The sequence below is a fragment of the Hyaena hyaena genome, unplaced genomic scaffold, assembly GCF_003009895.1.
Source record: "Hyaena hyaena isolate Hyena2069 unplaced genomic scaffold, ASM300989v1 scaffold_3, whole genome shotgun sequence".
Taxonomy (NCBI): Eukaryota; Metazoa; Chordata; class Mammalia; order Carnivora; family Hyaenidae; genus Hyaena; species Hyaena hyaena.
Window position 1 is genome coordinate 8,312,172 of NW_024080635.1, and position 22,380 is coordinate 8,334,551.

Genomic DNA, 22,380 nt, shown 5'->3' on the forward strand with positions numbered 1-22,380 from the left:
ACATGAAAGGCACACCAAGGACCAGAGCTCAGCTTTGGCCCCTGAACACGGGCTCCCGCCCACGTGCTATGTAGCCTCTCAGCCACGTCACGGACTCGTCCCTGTTTCTCTCGTGTTCTCCAGTGTACGCGGCAGAAGAAACAGCGCCACAGGCAGGCGGGGTGGCTGGCCTTACTCCATTTGACAGTTGAAGAAAGCGAGGCTCAGAAACGGGAGGTGACACAGGTCACACAGTCAGGAAAAGAGTGATGGGGCCAGAACTTTGAGGCCCGAGGATGGGCTGTGCCTCCCACATGTCCGGTCCCGGGGCCTGGGACAGGGATGAGGTGGCACCTCGTGCCCCCTTGACTGCTGACAGAGCGAGGTCCCCTTGCTCCGCCCTTCAAACCTTCAGAGTCACCTGCCTGCTCTGTTGTCTTAAGCATTTGTGTCTCAATTGGCTGAGCCCCCCGTAGGGACAAGTAGGCCAGCATCCCAGGGGTCTATTCATCCAGCGCCTGTTGGGGGCTCCAGGGCACTGTTTATCCCAAAGCAACACAGAAAAAGGCCACTGCCTGCAGCCAACGGATGCAAATCCCTGCAACCCCACAGAGTGTGACCTGGAGACAGGGGCCCAGCAGGCGGCTGGGGTCAGAAGGAAGCCCCGCAGAGATCACAGAGGGCTGGGGAAAAGGGCACTTCAAGCCCTGATTGCGGTGTGTGTGTGACAGAGAGATTGAGGGGGGCCAGGGGGAGAGAGAGGGGGCCAGGGGCGTGGGCCGGCTCTCACCCACGTCGATGACCCGCTGCTTGGCCGTGGGCTGCCGGGAGTGCCAGTGCCTCCAGAACCGCAGCTGCTCCACCGGGACTTTCTCGTTGTCGAAGACCACCATCACCACGCTCTGCGGGCACAGGTGGCCGCCGTGACCCCCGGCCTCAGGAGCGGCCCAGCCCTGAGCCTTCCCAGAGCCCTGGTCCGGTACCCCTGCCCTTCTGCCTCAGATTCCCCCACTCCACGGCAAGGGACAGTTATCCGGGGGTCCTTGGCATGCAGGGCTGGCCCAACCATCCTACCCCCTCCCTAGGCTGCCCCAGGCACGACGTACCTTGACTTTGTTGGAGGACAAGGCAAGACCTTTGCCACCGGCCGGGGTCCGCAGGGTGATGGGGTAGAACTGGCCTTTGTTGAGGTAGGCCATGGGCGACTCCCCCGACTTGATGTGGATGGCTTTGGGGGAGCCCAGGGTGTACTCAAAGTCACTGCAGGGAGGACAGGGGGTGGGGGGCGGGCAGTGAGGCTGGACTCGCAGGCAGGAGTATCCCGGAGGGCAGCGGGGCCGGAAGCCTGAGGCTGTGCCAGGGATTCACCGTGTGACCTGGTGAATCACTCTACCTCCCTGGGCCTCAGTTTCCACACTTTTGGTTTCTTTCCCTCCTTCATTCCTCTCTTTCTTTCTCTCTCCCTCTGTTTTTCTCTCTCCCTTCCTCTCTTTTTAAGATTATTTAAAAATTTTTATTTTTAAATAGTCTCTATACCCAACATATGGCTCTAACTTACAACCCTGAGGTCAAGAGTTGCATGCTCTACCGACTGCATGAGCCGAGCGGCACGAGCCGGGCATCCCTGGAGTTTCTATTTAGTGGTTTCCTTGCTGGATAACAAATAATGAAAACCAGAGAGGCTCCTGTGGGTGACAAAGCCATAGGGGAGACTAAGGGCAAAGAACCTTAGTGTTTTTGCTTGTTTTTGTTTTTAATGTTTGTTTATTTTTGAGAGAGGGAGAGCGCACAAGCAGGGGAAGGGCAGAAATGGGGGGGGGGGAGCAGAGGATCCAAAGTAGGCTCCATGCTGACAACAGAGAACTGATGTGGAGCTTGAACCCATGAGCCATGAGATCATGACCTGAGCCGAAGTCAGAACCCTTATCAGAATGAGCCACCCAGGTGCCCCAGAACCGCAGGGTTTTTTGTTTTGTTTTGTTTTTTTGTTTTGCTTTTTTAAGCAGGGCTCTGACTTTCTTGTCAGCCTAGGAAACAAATGGAGAAATCAGTCTCTCTCCTCTCATGTGCCTTCACTCCTCTCTTCTCATTCACTGAGGATGGCTGCTCTGGGGACAGTATGAGGCTCTGTCTGTAGCCCCCTGCCTAACGCCCAAGTGGCCAAGGTTCCAGAGCGGCTGAGTTACCTCTTGGGGCTGGGATAGTCTTCCGGACACGGGGGTTCTGGGGACGTTTTCAGGATATCTGGGAAGAGCAGTGACTGCAGAGAAACACAATTCCAAGAAAATAAATGGCCACATTCCAACCTGCTCCATACAGCTGTGCAGGTGGTTTAGTGCACAACTGGAACCACAGTACATGGCAAACCTGCCTCTGCTCTAGGACTTTTTATCCCATGGATTCCAAACCTCCCACCTCCTCGCTGTCTCCGCCCCTTCTGCACATGCATGCACATATCCAGGGATACTGTGAGGGGTACCAGGGCGGGCCCTCACCTCCTGTGGGTCATCTTTGAAGGTGCTGTCAGGCTGCCAGCGCTGTGTCGGAGGCACCCCATGAATACTCTCAAACAAGGAGTTGAGGGAGCTGTTATCATACACCTCGCTGGTGGGCAGCAGGTAGCTGTCCACAGAGCCAGCTTCCAGCTTGCTGGGGCCCGTGGGGAGGGGAGCGGCCTTGCCCAGGGTGGGCGCGGCCCCTTCCAAGCTCATCAGGTTATTCTTCTTGAGCACATCCGGGTACTCTGGGGTTCCAGCCGCACTCTCGGTCAAGAATTTCATGAGATGCGTGGGACTTTCAAGGGGAGCGAGGTCCATCTCGTAGTCCACGCCATGGTAGTACCTGGGGAGAGAGGCGGGCTGCGTGAGGGCCCCTCTTCTCACTGAGGGGCAGGGTGACCCTTGGCTCGACTGGAGGGTGAGCACTGTGCTGACACACTGACCTTCCTCAACATGATGTAACGTTAAATCTTCCCAACATGCGTGATGCGAGATATAGGCCCCTTTGTCGCCGGGAGGAGCAGGGAGGAAAGCGTCAAGAACGGAACAAAGTGCAGGCTCGGGGCTGAGGGGGAAAACATCTGCTCTATCTTTTATAGTACTTGGTAATTTTAAAACACTGAAATTTTATTTCTTATCCAGAGTCACGCATCTCCACTTTAAAACAACTGTATTGGGTCATCAATACAGTGTGTGCGTAGGGGGCGGTGATGAATATTTGGGGAAAACATCTGCTCTTTTATAGTACTTGGTAATTTTAAAACACTGAAATTTTATTTCTTATCCAGAGTCACGCGTCTCCACTTTAAAACAACTGTATTGGGTCATCAATACAGTGTGTGCGTAGGGGGCGGTGGTGAATATTTGTGAGAACAGTTAATATATGTTCAGAGAAAGGTCTCGAAGCATATACCCCAAACTGTTAAGGGGGGCAGGGGAGTAGGATTACAGGAAACATTTACTTTCTTTACACATTTCTCTAGAATTTGAGTATTTTATAACAAATAGGTATTACTTCTGTAATCACAAAAGCTAACGACATTAAAATAAAATTAGTTTTCAGAACAGTCCCACGCACTGAACCCTACTGTTCCTCACACGGAGGGGCCCCGAGCCAGCTGCATGAGCGGGAATGCCTGCCGTAGCAGTGTGGACTTTCTGGAAGGCAGAAAGAAGCCAGGAAGGATTCCCAGAAGAGGCCCTACATGGGCAGAAGGGTGGCGGGAGAGGGGGCTTAGGGGGTGGGGCAGAGTGGAGAAAGGGCAGGGTCCCTCCTAGTGCCCATCTAGCCATGGACCTGACCCGGGCTGCCTTCTACGGGGAGAGGAACATCAGTGCCCCAAGGCACTAATGCCAGGCAGAGGCCCAAGAGAGCCAGAGGAAAGAAGTGCCTGAACCCACCCCCAGGCCAGGTCTCCCTTCCCGCCAGGCTGGGGGGGGGGGGCGTGGGGGGGGAGGTTTTGGAGCTAGGACAGAAAAGCTGCCTTCAGGGCTTTTCCTGGACGATGGCTTTGAAGTTTGTTTTCTGTAAGCTCCAGCTCACTGGCCTGCTGGCTTCATGCGTGTGTGTGTGTGTGTGTGTGTGTGTGTGTGTGTGTGTGTGTGTGTGTTCAAGCAGGGTCTCTTTATGACATGCCCTGGTCTCTTTTGCCTTCATATGCTCCTTCTCCCATGAAAAATATTTTAAGATACTTTTTACAATTGCGTTGGTATAAAAATACATATAATCCAGGTTGGATTACAATCATTTCTTCTGATTTTAAAATAAATTCTAACACATTCACAGGCCCCTACGAGTCCCATGGGCCCTAGGCACTGAGCCCTCTGTGCCCCACAGATAAGAGCCTAGAGGTGGAGGTAGGGATGAGGAAAGGCACAGAGATGGTAGCTGGGCGAGCCTCACCTCTTTCCTTGGTCATTCCGGCCCCCAGTGCTGGAGGACAGTACCCGCTTCTCCTTGGGGCCCTGAGAGGAGAGGAAAGAGGGATTTATGCATTTAAGGTAAGACCAACCCTCTCCAGCAGACTTGGCCAGACCGGGGAGCTACTGTGGTCACTGGGAGAAGTCCTTCAAGTCGGCAGGCCGTCATTTAGTCTGAGCCCCAAGTTAGAGAAGAAGTACCCCAAGGTCAGCAGTCAGGCATTGCAGGATTTGGAGTTAGGCAGACCTGGCTTAAGTTCTAACTTTACCACTCAAAAGTGCTGCCTGACTTTAGATAAATGACTACAACTTTCTGAGACTCAGTTTCTCTGTCTGGCAAGTGGGGGCTTATAATGCCTACTTCAAAGGTATTGTGAAGTTTTATTAATAAAAATAATGCTTAGTCTTTCTTTAAAAAAAGATCTTATTTATTTATTTATCTATTTATAAATGTTCACTTTTGAAAGAGAGCAAGCGGAGGAGGGGGGAAGAGGGCAGGAGGCAGAGAATCCCAAGCAGGCTCCACACTGTCAGTGCAGAGCCCAACATCGGATTTGAACTCACAAACGGTGAGATCATGACCTGAGCTGAAATCAAGAATTAGATGCTTAACTGACTGAGCTACCTAGATGCTCCTTAAGATTTTACTTACTTTTAAGTAATCCCTACACCCAACATGGGGCTCAAACTCACAACCCCAAGATCAAGAGGTGCGTGCTCTACCGACTGACTGAGCCCACAGGTGCCCTTTGGATGTGGTTTTCCAGTAATGTGCTTCTTGTGTGCGGGGCCCTGTACTACACACCTTCTATGCAATCTCTAATTTAACCCCCACAACCATTCACTCTGTGATAGCTGCTAATGTTATCTCCAGTATACAGATGAGGAAACTGAGGCACAGAGAGGCTCTGTTTTCTTAGTGGCTAGGGGCATGGACTCTGGATCCAGACTGCTTGGGTTCAATTCCGAGATAGGCCATAGACTGGCTGTGTGACCTTGGGCAAGTCCCTTAACCTCTCTGTACCTCATCTGTAAGACAAAGATAATGATAGCAACCTCAACCCCAGAGATTGTTGTGTGTGTTTAGATCAGCACCTGGCATATGGAGACCACTATATAAATTTATTTTAATGATTATAATTGTAATATCATTGTATCTGAGAGCAGCCAGGTCATTTCGACCTCTGGCTGATAAAGCCACAACCAGGTCTCCGACCCAGCCTAGTGACTCCAGTGCCTGGGCTCTTACTCACACCCCATGGGACAGCATAAGGGAAGGAGCCTGGCACGGTGCCTGGCATTCAATGAGAAAGGATATGCAATCACCTTTAGAACTGTATTGCCCCAAACCACATTGCCAGTCTGTGGCCAGACCAGGTCTCAAACTCCCAACTCAGGGCTCCCTTCACATCCTGAGACCCTGTCCTCATTATCCACGGGGCTGTTCTGAAGCCAGAGTGCTCTGAAATGGGGAAGAAGGGCAGGTGTGCCTCTCAGGTGTCACCTGCAGAGCCTGTCCCCACCGTCACAGCCCCGGGAATGGTTCTTTGCCCAGGGAGATACTGCTGGATTTCACTTTAGGGCCCGACCTCCAGCTGTAAATCCCAGGCTGGGTTTAAATGCAGGCCTAGGATTCCGGCTCCCACCCTGCCTCCAGTCTGAGGCAGTCAATTCAAATTTCTTTTCCATCAGCTTGTGCCAAATGCTCTCAGGATACTGCTGGCCTGCTGGGGAGCATCAGCTAGGGTGACCACACCACTCTAGGGCGAGAGTGAGAGCCTTCTCGTATCTGGGGCCACACTCCCCACCTTGGCCTATGAGTTTACACACACAGTTTGCCTTCCCCCTTGGGGTAAGGGTCAATAAAATATGTCGCAGGTCAGTAAATTTGAGGGCTTATTTACAAAGTGGCTTTAAATCTTCAAGTTCAAAGTCAGTTATCTCAATAATTGGCTGTTTATGCTTCCCATTCTCAAATCTGGGCAAGTGTCTTGGAGCGATCCCCCAGCCCAGAGAAAGTAAGAAAGTCTGTGTCATGTGACAGTTCAGACAGGGGCAGGGGCTGGTGGAGCACTGCGCTGAGGAAGATTCTCCACCCCACGCACCCCCAGTGAGATGCAGGCTGTGCTCCATTAGCAATGGTTGGCACAGGCAACGCAATGGGTAGCCAGGTCGCCATGTCATGCATTTGTTATTGCTGACTACTCCAAGCCCACTTGTCAGATTCGGGAGGCCCTGAGTCTTGTTCTCGGGAGCTGACTGTCTGCCAGAGAGTCAAGGCCCAGGACCCCGGAAACAGTCAGAGAACAATGAAGACCATCTGTCAGGAGGTGTTGAAGTATACAGAATGGCAGCACCCCGGAGGGGGTGGGGGGTATGTGGCAGGACAGCTTCCGGTGAAAGTGGCCTTGGGGAGGGAGAAAAGGAAATGGTTCAAAAGCAGAAGGCATGTTCTAGGTGTTAAGGCTGGGGTAGGTGGGTGGGGACGACAGGGCAACTGGGGCGAATCCTAAGGGCAGGGGCAGGTCAGGGTGTTGTTGGCATGGGGAGTGTGTGGCCCAGGCACGGCTCCACTCCATCCGCACACTGAGCATGGAGTGAGTGGCTAGTAGGATGGGGTGCTGAGGACTGAGTAATGATCACCACATGTTCCTGCCCTTGAGAGCTCAGTCATGGAGCAGATGGAGAAGTAAATGTATAAATGATACGTTTCTAAAGACAGAGTCAAGGGTAATGAGGGTAGTTGCTGAGGGAACCCAGAGGCACAGAGTGGGAGACCCAAGAACGCCTTCCCCGTTCCCAATGAGTGGAGGTGACCTTGAAGCTGAGACCCAGAGCTAAGAGTAGGGTCTAGTCAGGGGCAAGGGGAGGGGGCCAGGTGGAGGGAACAGCATGTGCAAAGACCCAGAGGACAAACAGAACACAGTGTGGGGCTGGGGGAGGGCTGCGGGGCCGTGAGCCCTGGAAGCGAAGGCATTCGTTCAGCCGGCGGAGGACGTGCATGGAGCAGGTGAACGTACCATGTAGTAGTCGTAGAGGAAGCTCAGGGCCGCAACACTGTCGTCGTCTCCGTTGACCCTCATCATGGCCTTGGTGGCGGCCGTCAAGGGGTTCTCCAGGTAGGTCTTCCAGGCCTCGTCCTCACTGGTGTAGGGGAACTTCTGGAAGTTGACTGGGTCATTCTTTAGCAGCCGTACAGACCTGAAACTGGAAGGCGAGTAAGGAAGGCCAAATTTAGGCCTTTAGGAAATCAGAGAATTAAGTCTTGAAAACCCGGGACCACTTCTTTTGCCACCACTGGGCAGCCTGGGGGAGTAGAAGGTGCCTGCACTCGGGAGCTAGATGCTTCCAATCAATATCAAACGTTGCCACACAGAAGCTGTAGACCTGGGGCCTCGGTTCCCTCATCTACAGCACAAACACCATCATCCCAGCCCTGCAGAGCTTCAGAGAGGATTCCGTACCACGTTTCCATGGTGGGTCCTTATTCAAGGGGGGACTTGGCATTAGAGGGATGGGAAACAACGACAAGCCACACAGAACAAAATTTCCAGACATCCCAGCGTGAGTTCTTCCAAAGAAGCTCCTCGCCAGACTGTGAAGTCATGGGAGCGTGGTGAGGAACAGAGAGAGCCAGGGCGAGGGGGCCTGTAGGCAGAACCTCGTCTTGGGAAAGTGGCCTTTCAGACCAAGGTCAATTGCAGAGGGCCCGAGCAGCTGCTCGGATGCCAGGGCGCTGCGGGGCGCAGGAGGAGACAGGGCCAGGCAGGGCTGAGAACCCAGACCACATACAAGGCTCATGGCCCAAGAGACAAGCCACAGGGGCTCAAAGGAAAGAGATCATGAGAGGCTCTTTGGAGGAAGCAGGACATTTTAGCAGGGGGCACTCACACTGGGGAACAGATCACACAGAAGAGGCCATGGGGGCAGGGACATGACACAGAATAATGATGAAGATGATTAAAATTATTATCTAATCTTTTTTTTTTTTAAATATTTTATTTATTTCTAGGAGAGAGAGAGAGACAGCGTGAGCAGGGGAGGGTCAGAGAGAGAGGGAGTCACAGACTGAAACAGGTTCCAGGCTCTGAGCTGGCAGTCAGCACAGAGCCCGATGGCGGGGCTCGAACCCACGAACCGCGAGATCATGACCTAAGTGAAAGTCGGATGCTTAACCGACTAAGCCACCCAGGAGCCCCAATTATTATCTAATCTTTATTGAGCCTTGACGATGGCTTTAGACGCTGTGCTAAGCACTTTCCATGGGTTCTCACTTGATTCTCAAAAGAACCCTGTAAGGCAGGTGCTATCAGTACCCCTCGTTTAGAGATGAGGAAACTGCAGCTCAGAGAAGTTAAGGGACTTGCTCAAATTCCGGTTATTGAGGGGCCCTGAGGGCAAATCAAGCCCGAGCAGGATGATGCTGTAATACAGGATAGTGTTCTCAAACATTAGCTACATCCGAATGACTGAATGCCCCAGAAGGCTTGCTTTTAAAACAGATTCCTGGGCTCTACCCTAGAAGGTTCTGATTCAGGAAGTCTGGGGCAGCTGGGAATTTGCATTTCTAACCAGTTCCTGGTGATGCTGACGCCCCATAGTCTGGGGGCCACCCTTTGAGAGTCACGGTTGTGAAACGTGTTCTTTATGGTGAGCAGAGGCACAAGACAGGGGTGGGAAAGTTCCAGTGGGTCCATTTTAGAGCAGTGAGTTGTGTGGAGAGTGGTAGGCGAGAGGCGGGTGCGGTTAGGTCAGGAAAAGGGAGCCCCAGCAATGGAGTAGGCACTGATTGGTCTCAGGGTGTCCAGTGCCCCCCCTTCCTAGCTGAGCCTCACAGACCCTCTCACATTAGGGACACAGGCACCACGCCGGCTGCCATTTACAACTGTGTGTATGAACGCTTTCCATTCCTAAGCTCCGCTCCTTATGAGAACACTACCAGGTAAGGACCGTTTGCTTTGTTTTACAGAGGAGGAAGCCTGAGGCTCGGAGAGGGTAAGAAAACGCCCAAGACCGTCCAGCTAGTCCACAGCTTGTCTAACACCAATGCGGTGCACTTTCCAGTAAGTCGCATCGCTTTACCACACTCAAGAGGGCAATCGTGACCATGGCGGAAAGCAGTTTTGAGGTGGAAGTTCAAGCACCGTGGCAGACGAGCGGGTGGGCAAGGCCCTTCACAACCATGTCGCGGGAAGTGCCCTCCTGCTGCCCTGCAGCTCGGACCTGCATTCCCAGACACAGAGTGGGAACAGCGGCCAGACCACACCCAGGCGGCCAGTGGGCGGCCGCTCTGGGGTGGGGGATGGGGAGTGGGGGGGGGGCTTTATCCAGGGCTCCGTGTCTCCCATCCCCCGGGACCCAGGGTGTGGGACATGGGGCTATGAGAGGGAGGGAGGGAGGGAGGGAGAGCTGTCACACAGGAAAGAGAAATGACAGAAACCTTCCTGCTCTAGGGGTGCGGAAAGGGAGGCACACCCCGAGTTTCTGTTACAATAAATCAAGGGCATTAAGACAGAGAAGTGAGAAGGAGGCCCCTCCTAGCCGCCTCCTGGGCCCGGGGTTAGAAGAACTTACAGAGCAATCCCAGGTGGCTGGCCCCGGCCCTCCCAGCCCCAGGCTAAAGGACACTCCCACACTAAAGGGACGTCGGAGAAGCAGGGAAAGATCTGGTGGGCGTCCTCCCTCTGCATCAGCTGGGACCCCCAGTGCTTTGTGCGGTCCCTTGTTGGTAAGATAAGTCTAATAAAAGCACCCACGACATAGGATTATGAGGATTGAGTGCACTGTCACATGAATGATTAGAACTGACCCTGGCACATAATAAGTGCTTCATACATGACAGCCATTCTTGTGCTCCGGACCCAGCTTGGGGCCAGACACGGAGGGGCTGCACAGTGGTACAAGACACGGTCACCCTGCAGGTCAGTGGCAGAGCTGGGCCCAGAGTCCCAGTTTACGGACTTAGATGGAATGACTATTATCAGCTGCGATGAGCTATCAGTTAACTTATCCTATCTAAAAATCCAAGTTCAGAAGAAACCGATAAAGTCCCATCAGGAAGAAAAGGTCAGTGTCTGTTGTTATTCTGGGAGGCTTCTCTAGTCCATCTTGCTGGAACCCTCCCACCCCCCCCCCCCACCCCGGTCTGCATCCTTGCTACCAGTGGCTATCATACCTGAAGTGTTTACCACAAGGCAGACACTGCTGGGTTTCTGCACTTTCTCATCGACTCTGTAATAGCCCTGAGAGACCGGTAATGGGGAAATGGAGACTCAAGCAGGTACCTGCTTGAGGTCACTCAGCTAGCAGGAGGTGGAAGCTCAACCTGAACTTGGGCCTGCTGGACTCTAAGATGTTCTGTACCCCACGCTCGCCTCCTATCAGGATACCTTTCTTATTCTGGAAATTCCCCTCCTCTGCAATACATTGAACCAATGGTCCACTAACACACAGAAAAGGATTTTCTACCCACACGAGGCAGGAGAGGCTGAGCAAGAAAGCGAGATGACTGGAAGTCTTTGGCCAGGAGCCGGGAGCCCTACTGTCTTTGTCCCCATGCCTGCTCATGCTACCAGTCAATGTCATGTTCCAAGGCTACACACTTGGCTTCCAGAAGGTCTTGACTATGGGTAAGATTGGCATTGACTTCCGTGCCCAATCCTGAAATCCAAGAATTTCTGGTATCCTGTTCACTTAACACTGGAATTGAGGATTAAGGGCCCAGTGGGTGAGAGATGTGAAGAATTCCAAGGAGTGAGCCTTACTTAAGGGTGACAGAGCCAGAATAAGGAGGGGAGACAAGGTGTCTCCCACCCTGTGCAGTCACCTTCCCAAAGGCCTCCACCAACTCTCTGTTGACCCAAGGCAGATCTCCTTGGCTCCGAGAAGGAGGAGGGAGAATGGGGAAGGACGAGATGGCACAGGACTTGAGCCTGGGCAACCAGATCTCTCCCAGGGCACAGCACAGAAAAGCCCGGAGCACCGTGGAAAGAAGCAGCACTAGAATCATAACCTGACAGACCCAAGTCAACTGTGTGTCCTTGGGTAAGGCATCAGCCTCTCTGAGCCTATTTTCTCCTCTGTTAGATAGGTCTACTGAGTGTCTTCTGTGTGCCCAGTCAGGGACTCTTCTAGGCCTTGGTGAATCAGCCAAGAACAAGACAGATAAGGCTCTGCTCCCATGGAACTTACAGTTTAATTGGGGAGGACAGACCATAAGCAAGGAGTAAATGAGTTAATTTTAGTCTGTGATAAGCACCACGGAGAAAATTAAAACAGAGTCATGTGATGGAGTCACCAAGGATGGCTACTTCAGAGCGGGGCTAATCTCAGGGGCTGTTAGGAGAATTAAATGCATTAACGTAAGAAATGTGCTTAGCCTCGAGCCTGCCAGAGAATAATCACTCAGTAAATAATAGCCATCATCGTCCCCATCATCATGGCCCCCCAAATGAGAGTAAAGGGGAAGACTCTGCTTGAGGTTCTTAAATTAACACCCTCCCCAAGCCTCCTGTGAACAAGGTTCTGTGTCAAAAACAAGAGACTGTGTAATAACCCCTTGCCTTGACTTTCACGTTCCTTATCTCATGGGGCCTCCCAACATACATCATGTGTTATTATCTCTACTTCACAGACCAGGAGATAGACAACAGAGATGTTAGGTGACCTGTTCCCGAGGACTCGTCAAGTGAGGTACAAAGCCAGCCATCCTGGGATCTAACACCACAATGAGTCGCTTTTCCACTGACCGCTAGTTTCCAAGAAGTGACACAGAAGAGAGGAAAAAGCCAATGAATATGGGTGGCATCCATCCAACCATCCATCCCTCATCTTAACAAATATTTGTCAAGTAACTACTACGTGCCATGGGCAAACCAGACAACGAAGTCATCCCTGCCATCACGCAGGTTGTATTTCAGTGGTAGGAAGACAGATAAGACCACAAAAACACCTAATAGCGGGCGAAGAAAGCGATGAAGGAAAGGAAGCAGGAGCCTGACCTGCCGAAACTTTGGGGAGTAACTGGATGTTGTTAAGAAGGGGGCTGGAGGGGAAAAGGCAGCAGGGAGATAGGTGGGGAGGACCTTGGATCTTCCAGAGCAGAGGAGAAGAGACCCAAGATCAAAGGCATAAGCCTGGGACCGCTCCCAGAGCTGTCCACCTACTGTGTGCCAGGGTTTTTGTGTAAGTTGCTTTGTTTCAAGGAAGGCCAGCCCACTGAGGAGGAAACTCAAGTCAGAGGTTTGATAATCCCTCTCATTTGCATAGAGTGTTATATTTTTCAACATGCTTCTCATACATTTGTCATCACCTCTGATCCTGCAACGCCCCTGTAAAGTAGGGAGGGAACGTATGACTATCCCCCATGTGACAGCAGGAAAAGTCGAGCCACAGAGAGGACCACCGGCTTGCCTAAGCCTACCTAGCTAGCAACTCACGGCGCTAAGCTTCGAACAGGGGTCTCTGGTTTCCAGTGTCAAGAAGTTTCACAAGGCTACCTCTTCAGACCCTCCCTGGTCCAGCTTCTCCTCTGCTTGGGAGAAGGCTGGATATTAAGATCAAGAGAGAGGAGTTCGGGCGTCTACCTGATAAGCTTCTTTCCCTGAGGCCCCTGTCCCTAGCCTGTGGGGATGTGCAAACTGCCCAAGCAGGGGTTCTCCTGTGGGCGGGGCCTTGGGCGCACAGTCTGGGAGGGGTGGGGCACCACTGCTCCACACCCAGCCCATTCTGGCCACCAGGATGGAGGAAGCCCAAGGTGATGACATGGGTTTCAGCACCCTGCTTTCTGGCTGAGAATCACTTGAAACTCCCAATGAGACTAAGTGAATGTGTTTCAGCCATTACTTGAGGACTTCTGGGTTCGATCTATGGTGCAAAGGGACTTCCAAACTCTAATCTCTTAGAGAAAGCGTAACTTTGCCTAAGGACACTCGGCACAGAGCAGGATTGAGATTTGAGTCTTTTAGCTTCCTATTTGGTACTAAGTTGAATCACTGCCCTATCTCAAAGGCATTTCAATAATCCAGAGATGTAAAAGGAAGGACTCTTACTCAATTTTGGAGCAGGGAGAAGAAAACTCATTGCCAAGAGGGTAGCCTTAAGCCCCACCAAAGGAGGTGCCTGGCACAGGCTAGATCCAGTTAGCTGGGTCCCACTTCCCTCCAGCCTGAGGAGGAAGAGTCCCAGGGGCCATCTGAGCTGGGTGTTGACACCCAGGTACACCCAGTGACTTGCCAAACCCTGTCGTGAGCCACCCAGCCTCCTCAGCAGTGATCAATCACACTCACTAATTACCCACAGCAAGGACCTGCCACGACTGCTCACCGAGGAGTCGTTCTTCAGCCGGCCCCATGCACCGTGTTCCCTGGGCATGACGGGAGTGCTCCAGGGTGCCCGTGCTCGCCAGCAGCCCACCTGGTTTCTGGATGCACAGGGTGTGAAATGTGCCTTGTCACGTGCTGGGGGCTCTTTGAGGGACCCTGGGGCATGGCTCTATAGTGACTCCATGCTGAGTGAGGTAGCATGAGCTCATGACTACAGAGTGGGCCCCAGAGCTCTGCAGACCCGCTTCTGTTTTCAGCTCTGTTCATTTCTAGCTGTGTGACTTACTGCAACTTGACCTCTCTGTGCCTCAATTTTCCTACCTGTAAAAAGAGGGAGAGATGAGAGTACTAACCTCACCAAATAACTATGATGGCGACTGTTCACTCAGGGCTCAGCAAGCACTAGGTGCTGGCCCAACAATCTCTAGTCTCTGTTTTATTTCATCTTTACAGCTTTGTGAGGTACAACTGTTGGAAATGCAATGAGATAATGCGGGTAATCAGCAGAGTGCCAGTACATAATAATGTGAACTATTATTATTATTACTCACTTTGTAGAGTAGCCCCCATCAAATTGCATGACAGCTCACAGCCTCACCTTCTTCTCCCTGTAAATGGGACATCTCCTCTGAGCAGCAACAGGAGGCTTAAAGCTTGGAGATTCCCAGATAAGAGGGGCAAGCACTGCCAGCTTCATCATCTGGCTTCAGGTGGGCAAGCTGAGGGCGGTGAGGCTCCAGCTAACGCTTCTAGTTGCACGTAAATTAATTATGTGCCATTTTCTAATTATACCAGAAACTTGCTTTCTCCTCTTTGAAAAATTCTGCTTTCTATGGGAATGTTTCTTTCATGCTGTGTTCTTCTCATTTCCTGTCCAATTTTCTTGTCCCCTCTCCCTTTTTTTTTTTTTAATTTGAGAGAGAGTAAGTGTGTGAGCAGGGGAAGGGGACAGAGAGAGAGAGAGAGAAAGAGAGAGAGAGAGAGAGAGAGAGAGAGAGAGAGAATCTTAAGCAGGCTCCAGGCTCAGTGCAGAGCCACAACCCTGGGATCATGACCTAAGCCCCAATCAAGAGTCAGACGCCCAAGCAACTGAGCCACCCAGGCACCCCTTTCTCCCTCTTTCAATTGAGATGTGAAAGAAATTGAAATCCACCTCTAAACCCGGGTGCCACATCCCTTCATTCATTCACGCACTGATTCATCCAATAAACATTCACTGAGGGTTACTCTATAATAGGCCCGTGCTGGGTGCTAGTACACAAAGGTAAATACCAGGCTGTCCCTGCCCTCAAAAGTTTCCAATTCTTGCTGCCCAGGTGCTCCACCCACCAGTGAAATAACACCAAATACTGGTGAGATAATTTCCCTTCAGGACATCCACTAGGGTCAGTTGTTTTGACTTTTCCAGAAGATGAAAGGAATGGAGGGAGGCAGCCAGCCAAGGTTATTTGCTCCATTTTGCAAGTGCTGAGTTCCCAAGATGGGAAGAGCAACAAGGGAAGAGGAACTGTTACTTAAAAGCATCAGCCCCTGTGCCTTTTTATTCTCATACTTGACCTATGGGGGTGGGGGGGCGGGGATCACCAATTTACACAGACAGAAACTGACACCTAGGAAGGTTAAGGAGCTCAACCACAAGTCACCTGGTCCACACATGGCAGAGCTGGGCTCAAACACAAGCGTGACCCCCGCAGCAACAAGCGCTCAGCTTGCTGACCCAGCAACTACGTGGCAGGTCAGAAGAGGATCTGGGAACCTCCTGCCTCCCAATCCTCTGCCAGGTCTTTTAGGCCAATGGTTCTTAAACTTGAACACGCATCAGAATCGCCTGGAGGGCCTGTTAAAACACATATTGCTGAGCCCCACCCCCAGAATTTCTGATTCAGTAGGTCTAGGGTGAGGCTGAGAATTTGCATTTCTAACAAGTTCCCAGGTGGTGAAGATGATGATGCTGGTCCAGGAACCACACGTCTAGGACATCAGTTTTGGGTGAACCAATAACTCTCTCTCTGCAAAACAATGGCTCTCTGCCCTCCCCCTCCCCATTTCAAAAGTAAGGTAGGTGTATAAAACCACAATATACAAGACGTAAAACAGAGAGAAAAACTGGAAGCAGAGACTAGAATTCACCTGCATGCCTCCACTCAAGAGATAACCCCTGTCAACAATTTGGCAGATCTCCTTCTCTTTTTTCAAGATCTGTGCAGATAGGAAGCGGGGTGACACACTGTTGTGGCGCATCCTTCTAGTCCCTCTGTTGAGAACCGGTGAAGATTTCAGCTCTTCCTCGAGATCTTGAGCAAGCCTGGGGCAAGCCTCTGCCCCGTCTTGGGCAAAACTGCACTTACACTCCCCTCCTCATTGGATTGTTGGGAGAGATAAAGGAGATCATGTATTTACCGAGCACTAGGCGCCCTGTCTGCGGAGTGGGCGCTCGGTCAATGCTTGGTTGGTGTTTTTGTTTGAACCAAAGGGAAAGCTTCCAGTATGCTCTTCCGGTTTCAGCCCTGTGGCCCTTCCTCCCGCTCGCCCTTCCTCGGGCTCCTCTTCCTTTGCGTGGACCCCCGACGCCATCTCTGGCTCCAGGCACCTAACCCCGGGGCACCAGGGGCGCTCGCGGGGCCCCAGGCAGCCAGTGCAGCCCGCAGGAGCCTCGGGAGCGTCCCGCACCCCGAGCCGCCGCCGCCGTTAGGGGCTGTCTCAGCTTCAGTCCGCCTGTTTTACAGGCCGAGCTTAATGAGGGCTTTTAACTTTTCATTCACCAGCAGCGTAACTCCGACTTTTAATAACACACCTTGTGCACGACAAAAATTTGCTCCTGGCAATCATGGTTTCGACCACAAAACCGCAGCGGGGAGGCGTTCCTGGTTAACTCTTTCAGCGCTCCAGGCAGTCTGGAGCCTGGCGCTCCTGGAGATCAGATGGAGCGGCGACAGAGGCCCGCGGTCACCCACTGGGACGTCCCTTGTCCCCCTCCCACGGGCAGTCCTGTCTCTCCAAGGCTTCCGGGAGGGAGAAGATTCTGGGCGGCAGGGGGGCTCCCAGTCCGAAGACTGAGCGCAAGGCAGTAGAGAGGAGTCCCGGTGCGCCTGGCTCACTTCGCTCTGTCTCCTCCACTCGACAGACCTACTGTGTGCTGATCACTTAAGCCCCTAACACCTCACTGTCTCCTGGGCGGGGTGCGGCAGGCACACTCTAGGTCCCGGGGCGCCACTCTACGGTTGGTTCCAGAGGGGCCGGAAGGACCCACCGCAAACAGGTCAAGTCCCTGGTGTGCGAGCGCATCTCCCCTCGCAGAGCCACGGCGGGGGTGGTGCGCAGACGCCCACTGTGTTCCCGCGAGAGGAGTGCGCCAGGCCACGACTTCCTGCGCCCCGCGCTGCCCCAAGATCCCTTGCGGCGGCTCTAGCCCGGGGGCAGCAGACAGCTCGGCCTGGCGGCACCCGAGGCTGCCTGCGTTGGCCCGGAGGCTGGCAGACGCGCCCGGCAGGCGCTGGGCCCGACCACATGAAAGGCCGGAGTGCTCCACCCGCCAGCTGCCTCGAGCAGGGTTCTAACTACGCCGCCATGCACCCCGGGACCCGGCCTTCGAGGTGCCGCCTTCCACCCGAGCCCTGCCCCAGGCCGGGTGGCCCACACGCGGGAGCACCTTGTTCCCCCTGCCAGGTGGCTGAGCATAGCCCCTCTTGGACAGAGGAGGACACCGAGGGTCCGAGAGGAGAAACAAATTCACCAGGATCCTGGGTTGCCAAGTGGCAGAACTGAGGCCCACGCAGGCCCGCCTTTTCCCACCACCCCAAGGCCTAGCAGGATTTCATCATCGTGTCCGAGCTCGAGATGGACGCCAGGACCAGCCCTCCCAACCCAGCACTTTTGGGAGGAACTCGGCAGCCAAGCCTGTAGCCACAGCAGCACCAGCAGCAACTACTCAAAACTTGCAAGCCAAGCACTTGGTCCCCGCCATTCTTCCCTTCCCGCCCCCCTTTCCCACTTATCCGTTCTGAGTGTAGCCCAGCCCCCAGGCACTGAGGCTCCGTTCTTGTCATCTCAAATGGTGGCTTCCGAGTCTGACTGCAATTACTCTGCAAGCACAGGTTCCCCTCCCCCCACCCCAATCGGATCAGAGAAGTGTCCTCTGTCAGCCCATCAGACTTCAAACCCAAATCATTAAGAAGGAGAAAATCTGGAAACCTTTCAGGTATCCCAGCTTCAGGACACTTAACCCCAAAGGGGCACCAACAAGCAGATTCCGACAGTGTTAACCAGCAGATCTACAGTGATAAAGACGTCTCAGAAGATTTTTGTTTGTTTTAGGCGTGTGGAAAAATAAAAAGCAAGAGCTTCATAAATACTCTTTGGTTATTTCTCTAGGAAGTAACAAGGGTATTATTAGTTTGCTTCTAATTAGGCTTTAAACCAATCACTTTTCTAAAGTGGTTGGGTCCCCCAACAACACCATGAGGTGGGGGCCACTATGGCGCCGACAATTTACAACTGAAGAAACAGAGACTCAAGAGAGGTGAAGTGACTCGTGCAAGGTCACACAGCTCATTAGTGACAGCTGGGATTTGAACCCAGGTGTTGCCTCCGGTGCCCCTGATTCTATTCCAGTTGTCAACACGTTGTCAACCCCAGGGAATTTGTTCAAGTGAAATCTGATGCCCAGTCAGTGTACTATGAACAGAGTTGGCTAACCCAGGAGGACTCCAGAGCTAGCGGGTATCATGGACTACGGTCTGCAGTTGGGACCCATCAATTGCCCGCCTCGGGTCTCATGTTCTTAAAACAATGTATTGAGTAGCTAGAAGAACAATTGTTCTGAGCATAGCAAGGAGGGTCTGTGTTTTAGAAGCCTGACATCTGCCAGCTCCCTGAACCCAAACTAAAGCAGCTCAGAATCCCAGCCCCATCCCACCTTCTCTGCAGTCTAGACCCTAAGCAGGGGGTCCGTGGTGAAGGTCAGCATCAGCCAGTGGGGAATCTAAATCCCGCATATGGGCAGGAAGGCACCTGCCAGGCAATGGAGATGACCTCACTGAAAACCACATCTCAGCTTCTTCAGACTTAGAACTGCCTTTGAATAAAACCAACTACATTTTATTAATGCGTCTTCAGATCTTGCCTTTGTGCTTAGAATTTTACAGTGTTTATCACCCATAACTCTATCACCCTACAAAACATTCTTGTACCCATTTTCTGGATGAAGTAAATGAAGCTCAGGTAAGTTGAATGACTTGTCCAAGATCACATCCCCATACGGAGCAGTCTGGATTTGAACCTAGGTCAGGCTGACTACAGAGGCCATATGTTTAAACACCACTCTGTAACCTTCCCACTTGGGACTGTTCCAGCCCAACAAACAAGTCCCTTTAGAGACTCTGCCCACGACAGCTCTTAGAACTACCTCAAAGAAGTTCCTTTTGGCAAGAAGACAGCCTCGATGGGATCGGAGCTGTCTGATTTCTGAGTCCCTTTCAGAGTACTAGAAAGTGGTGCCGACAGCCTTCACGGTTTCAGTCCTGTGTTTCCCTACCTGGCTCGAAACTGCTCAGCAGAGAGAGAGAGAGAGAGAGAGAGAGAGAGGAAAAAAAAAAAAACTATTTTCCCAGGGAAACACTCAACTCTAGCTTGAGATGGGGCTTGCCTCAACACGTCAAAGTGAGATCGTCAGCCCATTCATTTACCCTTACAAATTGCTCTGTGAATCCTGGCGCCGGCCTCCCTGTGCTTTCCCCTTCTGGAAACCCCAATGAGCCTCCACGCTCAGAGAGCGCCAGGCATCTGCCGATGTTTACTCACTCAAGTTCATTCGACATCTTCTTGCTCCCAGGCTCCCAAGCTCAAAGGTGAAGACAGGCACCAGCACTGAGGCTCTGCTGACCGCTTGTCTCTAATTCTTGCCTGACACAGACATTCCCTGCCCAGGGAAGTGTTTGATTTATGTTGAAGTTTGAGTGTCGGGATTTTGCTGACAGGTAGGTTCCCGGCAGCGCTGGTGCTGATTGGCTCTGGGTACAGGTGCCGGCGACAGCAGGTATGCCTCAACAGGTGCAGCTGTTAACTCTTGGCCTGCCGCGTTGGGGGCGGAGTCAAGAGGGGCCGGCTGGGTGGAGCTGGCCAATTCCTTCCTAGGTGAGGGGGTGGGAGGTGGAGATGAGGGCGGAGAAAGGGAGGGGGGGAATGTTGGAGAGAAGACAGCTAGAGGAAAAGTACAGAGACAGGTACTTGGCTAAAGGAAATCTCGATTTCTGTTTCTAGTTAGTATCCTGGACACTTGGAAACTTCCCCTCAATTCCTTTGCCCCTTCCTCTACCTAGCATCCAATACTTCACAGTCACTGGGGAATTCTCAAAGGAGAGAGCCCATCTCCCCACCCCACCCCCACTGTGTAAATGGGGGGGTATCTTCTGTGTAAATTCCCTTTCTTTTTTTGTCCAGAGCTTTCCCCTTAACACAATAGTATGTTATTTTTGAATAATCTTACAGTTAGTCAAGTGAGTTCTTTTGATGCCGACATTAACCCACTGTGGCTGATATAATACTGCACCCCGTTCCTGCCCAACACACTTAACAGGTGAGGGAATGGAGGCTGGAGATGTAAATGGACTTGCCCAGGGGTAAAGCTAATGAGTGTCAGAGCCCAGATCTGAATCTTCAGTCATCTCCAAGTCTGGCTGTCCTTTGAGCTGAAGTCAGTGGCCTCAATTCGATGGACAAGTTATTGAGCACCTGTTGTGTGCCAGGCCCTACTCCGGGTTCTGAGGAGACAGAGGCCAAGAAGACAGGGCCACTGTTCTGGAGGAGTGTACAATGACAGTCTGGAGTGTGTGTGCATGTTGGTGGCAGGGAGCGGGAGAGAGGGTGGGAGGCAGCCTTTTAGTTGATGTGGCACAGATCTGAATGAGATACGAGCAAACCAGATACCTCTGGCCAGCACGGAATGGATGGAAAAGTTGAAGTCCGCCACTCCGAAGCCTTAGCTGACTGGTCATTTCACAGACTCTGATAAGTGCTTTCTTCCTCATTGGAAACACAGAAGAAATCAGATACCCCTCAGACTAAGTAATTGTGGAATAATTGCCGTGGGCTGCCTCTGTAAAGAACAAGGTTGGTAAACCCGAAAGATTCACAAACACAATTAGGAGAATGCTAGAGCTGTTTTTAGAGCTTCCACCAGGATTAATTTGAAAATGAATCTAAGCTACAGATCTTGGTATCTGCCCCCCCCCCCCCCCCCCCCGCCTTCTGTTCTCTGCCCAGCCCCTCTTCCCTTTTAGCAAATTATCTGTTTGCTCTGTCTTCCCGGGAGCCTCACCTTGGCCCACTCCTTTCTCTCTCAGGGAAGGGTGCGGTTTCAGCTCCTCCTGCCAATACGATGGAGGTTTTCAGGGTAAAGTCAGAATCCAAAGAAGCCTTCTCAGGGTGAGGTCAGGTCTATGGAGAAGGGGTCCTGGGTTTGAGAAATGTCAGAAGTTGGTTTCTCACTGGAGACCATGTTGGTGGCAGCCCAGGGGCCTGATAAGTAACAGTAAATAGTAATAGTAATTGCTAGTAAAGCCAGCAGCTCAGAGTAAACCTTCCCAGTTGCCCTTGTTTTGGGTGGGTTTTTTGGGTTGGTTTGTTTGCTTTTTGTTTTTTAAATTTTTTTAGCATTCATTTTTGAGACAGAGAAAGGGCACAAGTAGGGGTGGGACACAAAGAGAGGGAAACAGAATCTGAGGCAGGCTCCAGGCTCTGAGGTGTCAGCACAGAGCCCGATGTGGGGCTCAAACCCACGAACCGTGAGACCATGACCTGCACCGAAGCCGGACACTCAACCAGTGGAGCCACCCAGGCGCCCCAACCCCTGCCCCCAGCTGCCCTTGTTTAAGTCAACATTCAGTCACTGTTTCACACCACTTTATTTGGCTCTCCACAAAGCTCTTAAAACTTTTTTTTATGTTTTTCTAATTGTTTGTTGGTGATCTCCCGTTCTTTCAGAATGTTAACTCCATTAGAGTGAAGACTTTGCCCCGTTCACTTTTGAATCTCCAGTGCCTACTACAGGGTCTGGCGGACAGTGGGCGCTCAGTACACCGCGTCGCAGGCCTTGTGCTGCTGCGTCACATGCGGCGGCTCATTTAATCCTTACAGGGAGCCTGTGAGATAGGCGCTTTGCTTGTCCTTGTTTTAGAGACGAGGAAACTGAGGCACCAAGTGATTAAGTAAGTTCCTCAAGCTGTAGCGCTTAGAAGTGGTAGAGCTAGAGCTGGGATTGATCCAAGCACAGAGCTGGCGTCCAGCCACTTCACAGATGTCTCTGGTGGCAGGAGAGCTCCTTGGTGCCAGCTGTCACTGCACAGCGCACTGCAGCCCAAAGGATGGCACGCTTGTCTGCCCGCCTCCTGGGAGGCTGGGAGTTTCTGTCAGCTGTGTTGCAACTCACAGGTGAAGGGCTGTGGAGGTGACTCATGTTTGGGCTAGGATGGGGGCCGGGATTCCAGGCGGCGTGTCTGTGCTCGCTGGACTTTCTGAAAATGGGTCCTCTCTCTCTCCTTCTGGATTTTGCCTCTTTAATCACACACACCCATCTGCAGAGATCAACAGAGGCCCAAATCATGGGGCAGATGGGTTCTGTGTTTCCAAACCTGGGCGGGCGTGCCGAGTGGGATGGAGACCAC

At 52.3% G+C, this 22,380-nt stretch overlaps 1 protein-coding gene across 1 annotated transcript in view; it reads right to left on the reverse strand.

Moving 5' to 3' along the window:
• The window catches only part of GRHL3 (grainyhead like transcription factor 3), a 34,300-nt gene extending 14,699 nt beyond the window's left edge, over nt 1–19,601 (reverse strand). Inside the window, exons 1-7 of the mRNA XM_039232356.1 lie at nt 19,520–19,601; nt 7,418–7,604; nt 4,381–4,442; nt 2,475–2,820; nt 2,166–2,239; nt 1,086–1,239; nt 770–881 (exon numbers count right to left, since the gene is read on the reverse strand). Coding sequence (XP_039088287.1) covers nt 770–881; nt 1,086–1,239; nt 2,166–2,239; nt 2,475–2,820; nt 4,381–4,442; nt 7,418–7,604; nt 19,520–19,536 — 952 coding nt within the window. The 5' untranslated portion in view covers nt 19,537–19,601. The remainder of the gene's footprint in view (nt 1–769; nt 882–1,085; nt 1,240–2,165; nt 2,240–2,474; nt 2,821–4,380; nt 4,443–7,417; nt 7,605–19,519) is intronic.
• Between the last annotated feature and the right edge of the window lie 2,779 nt (nt 19,602–22,380).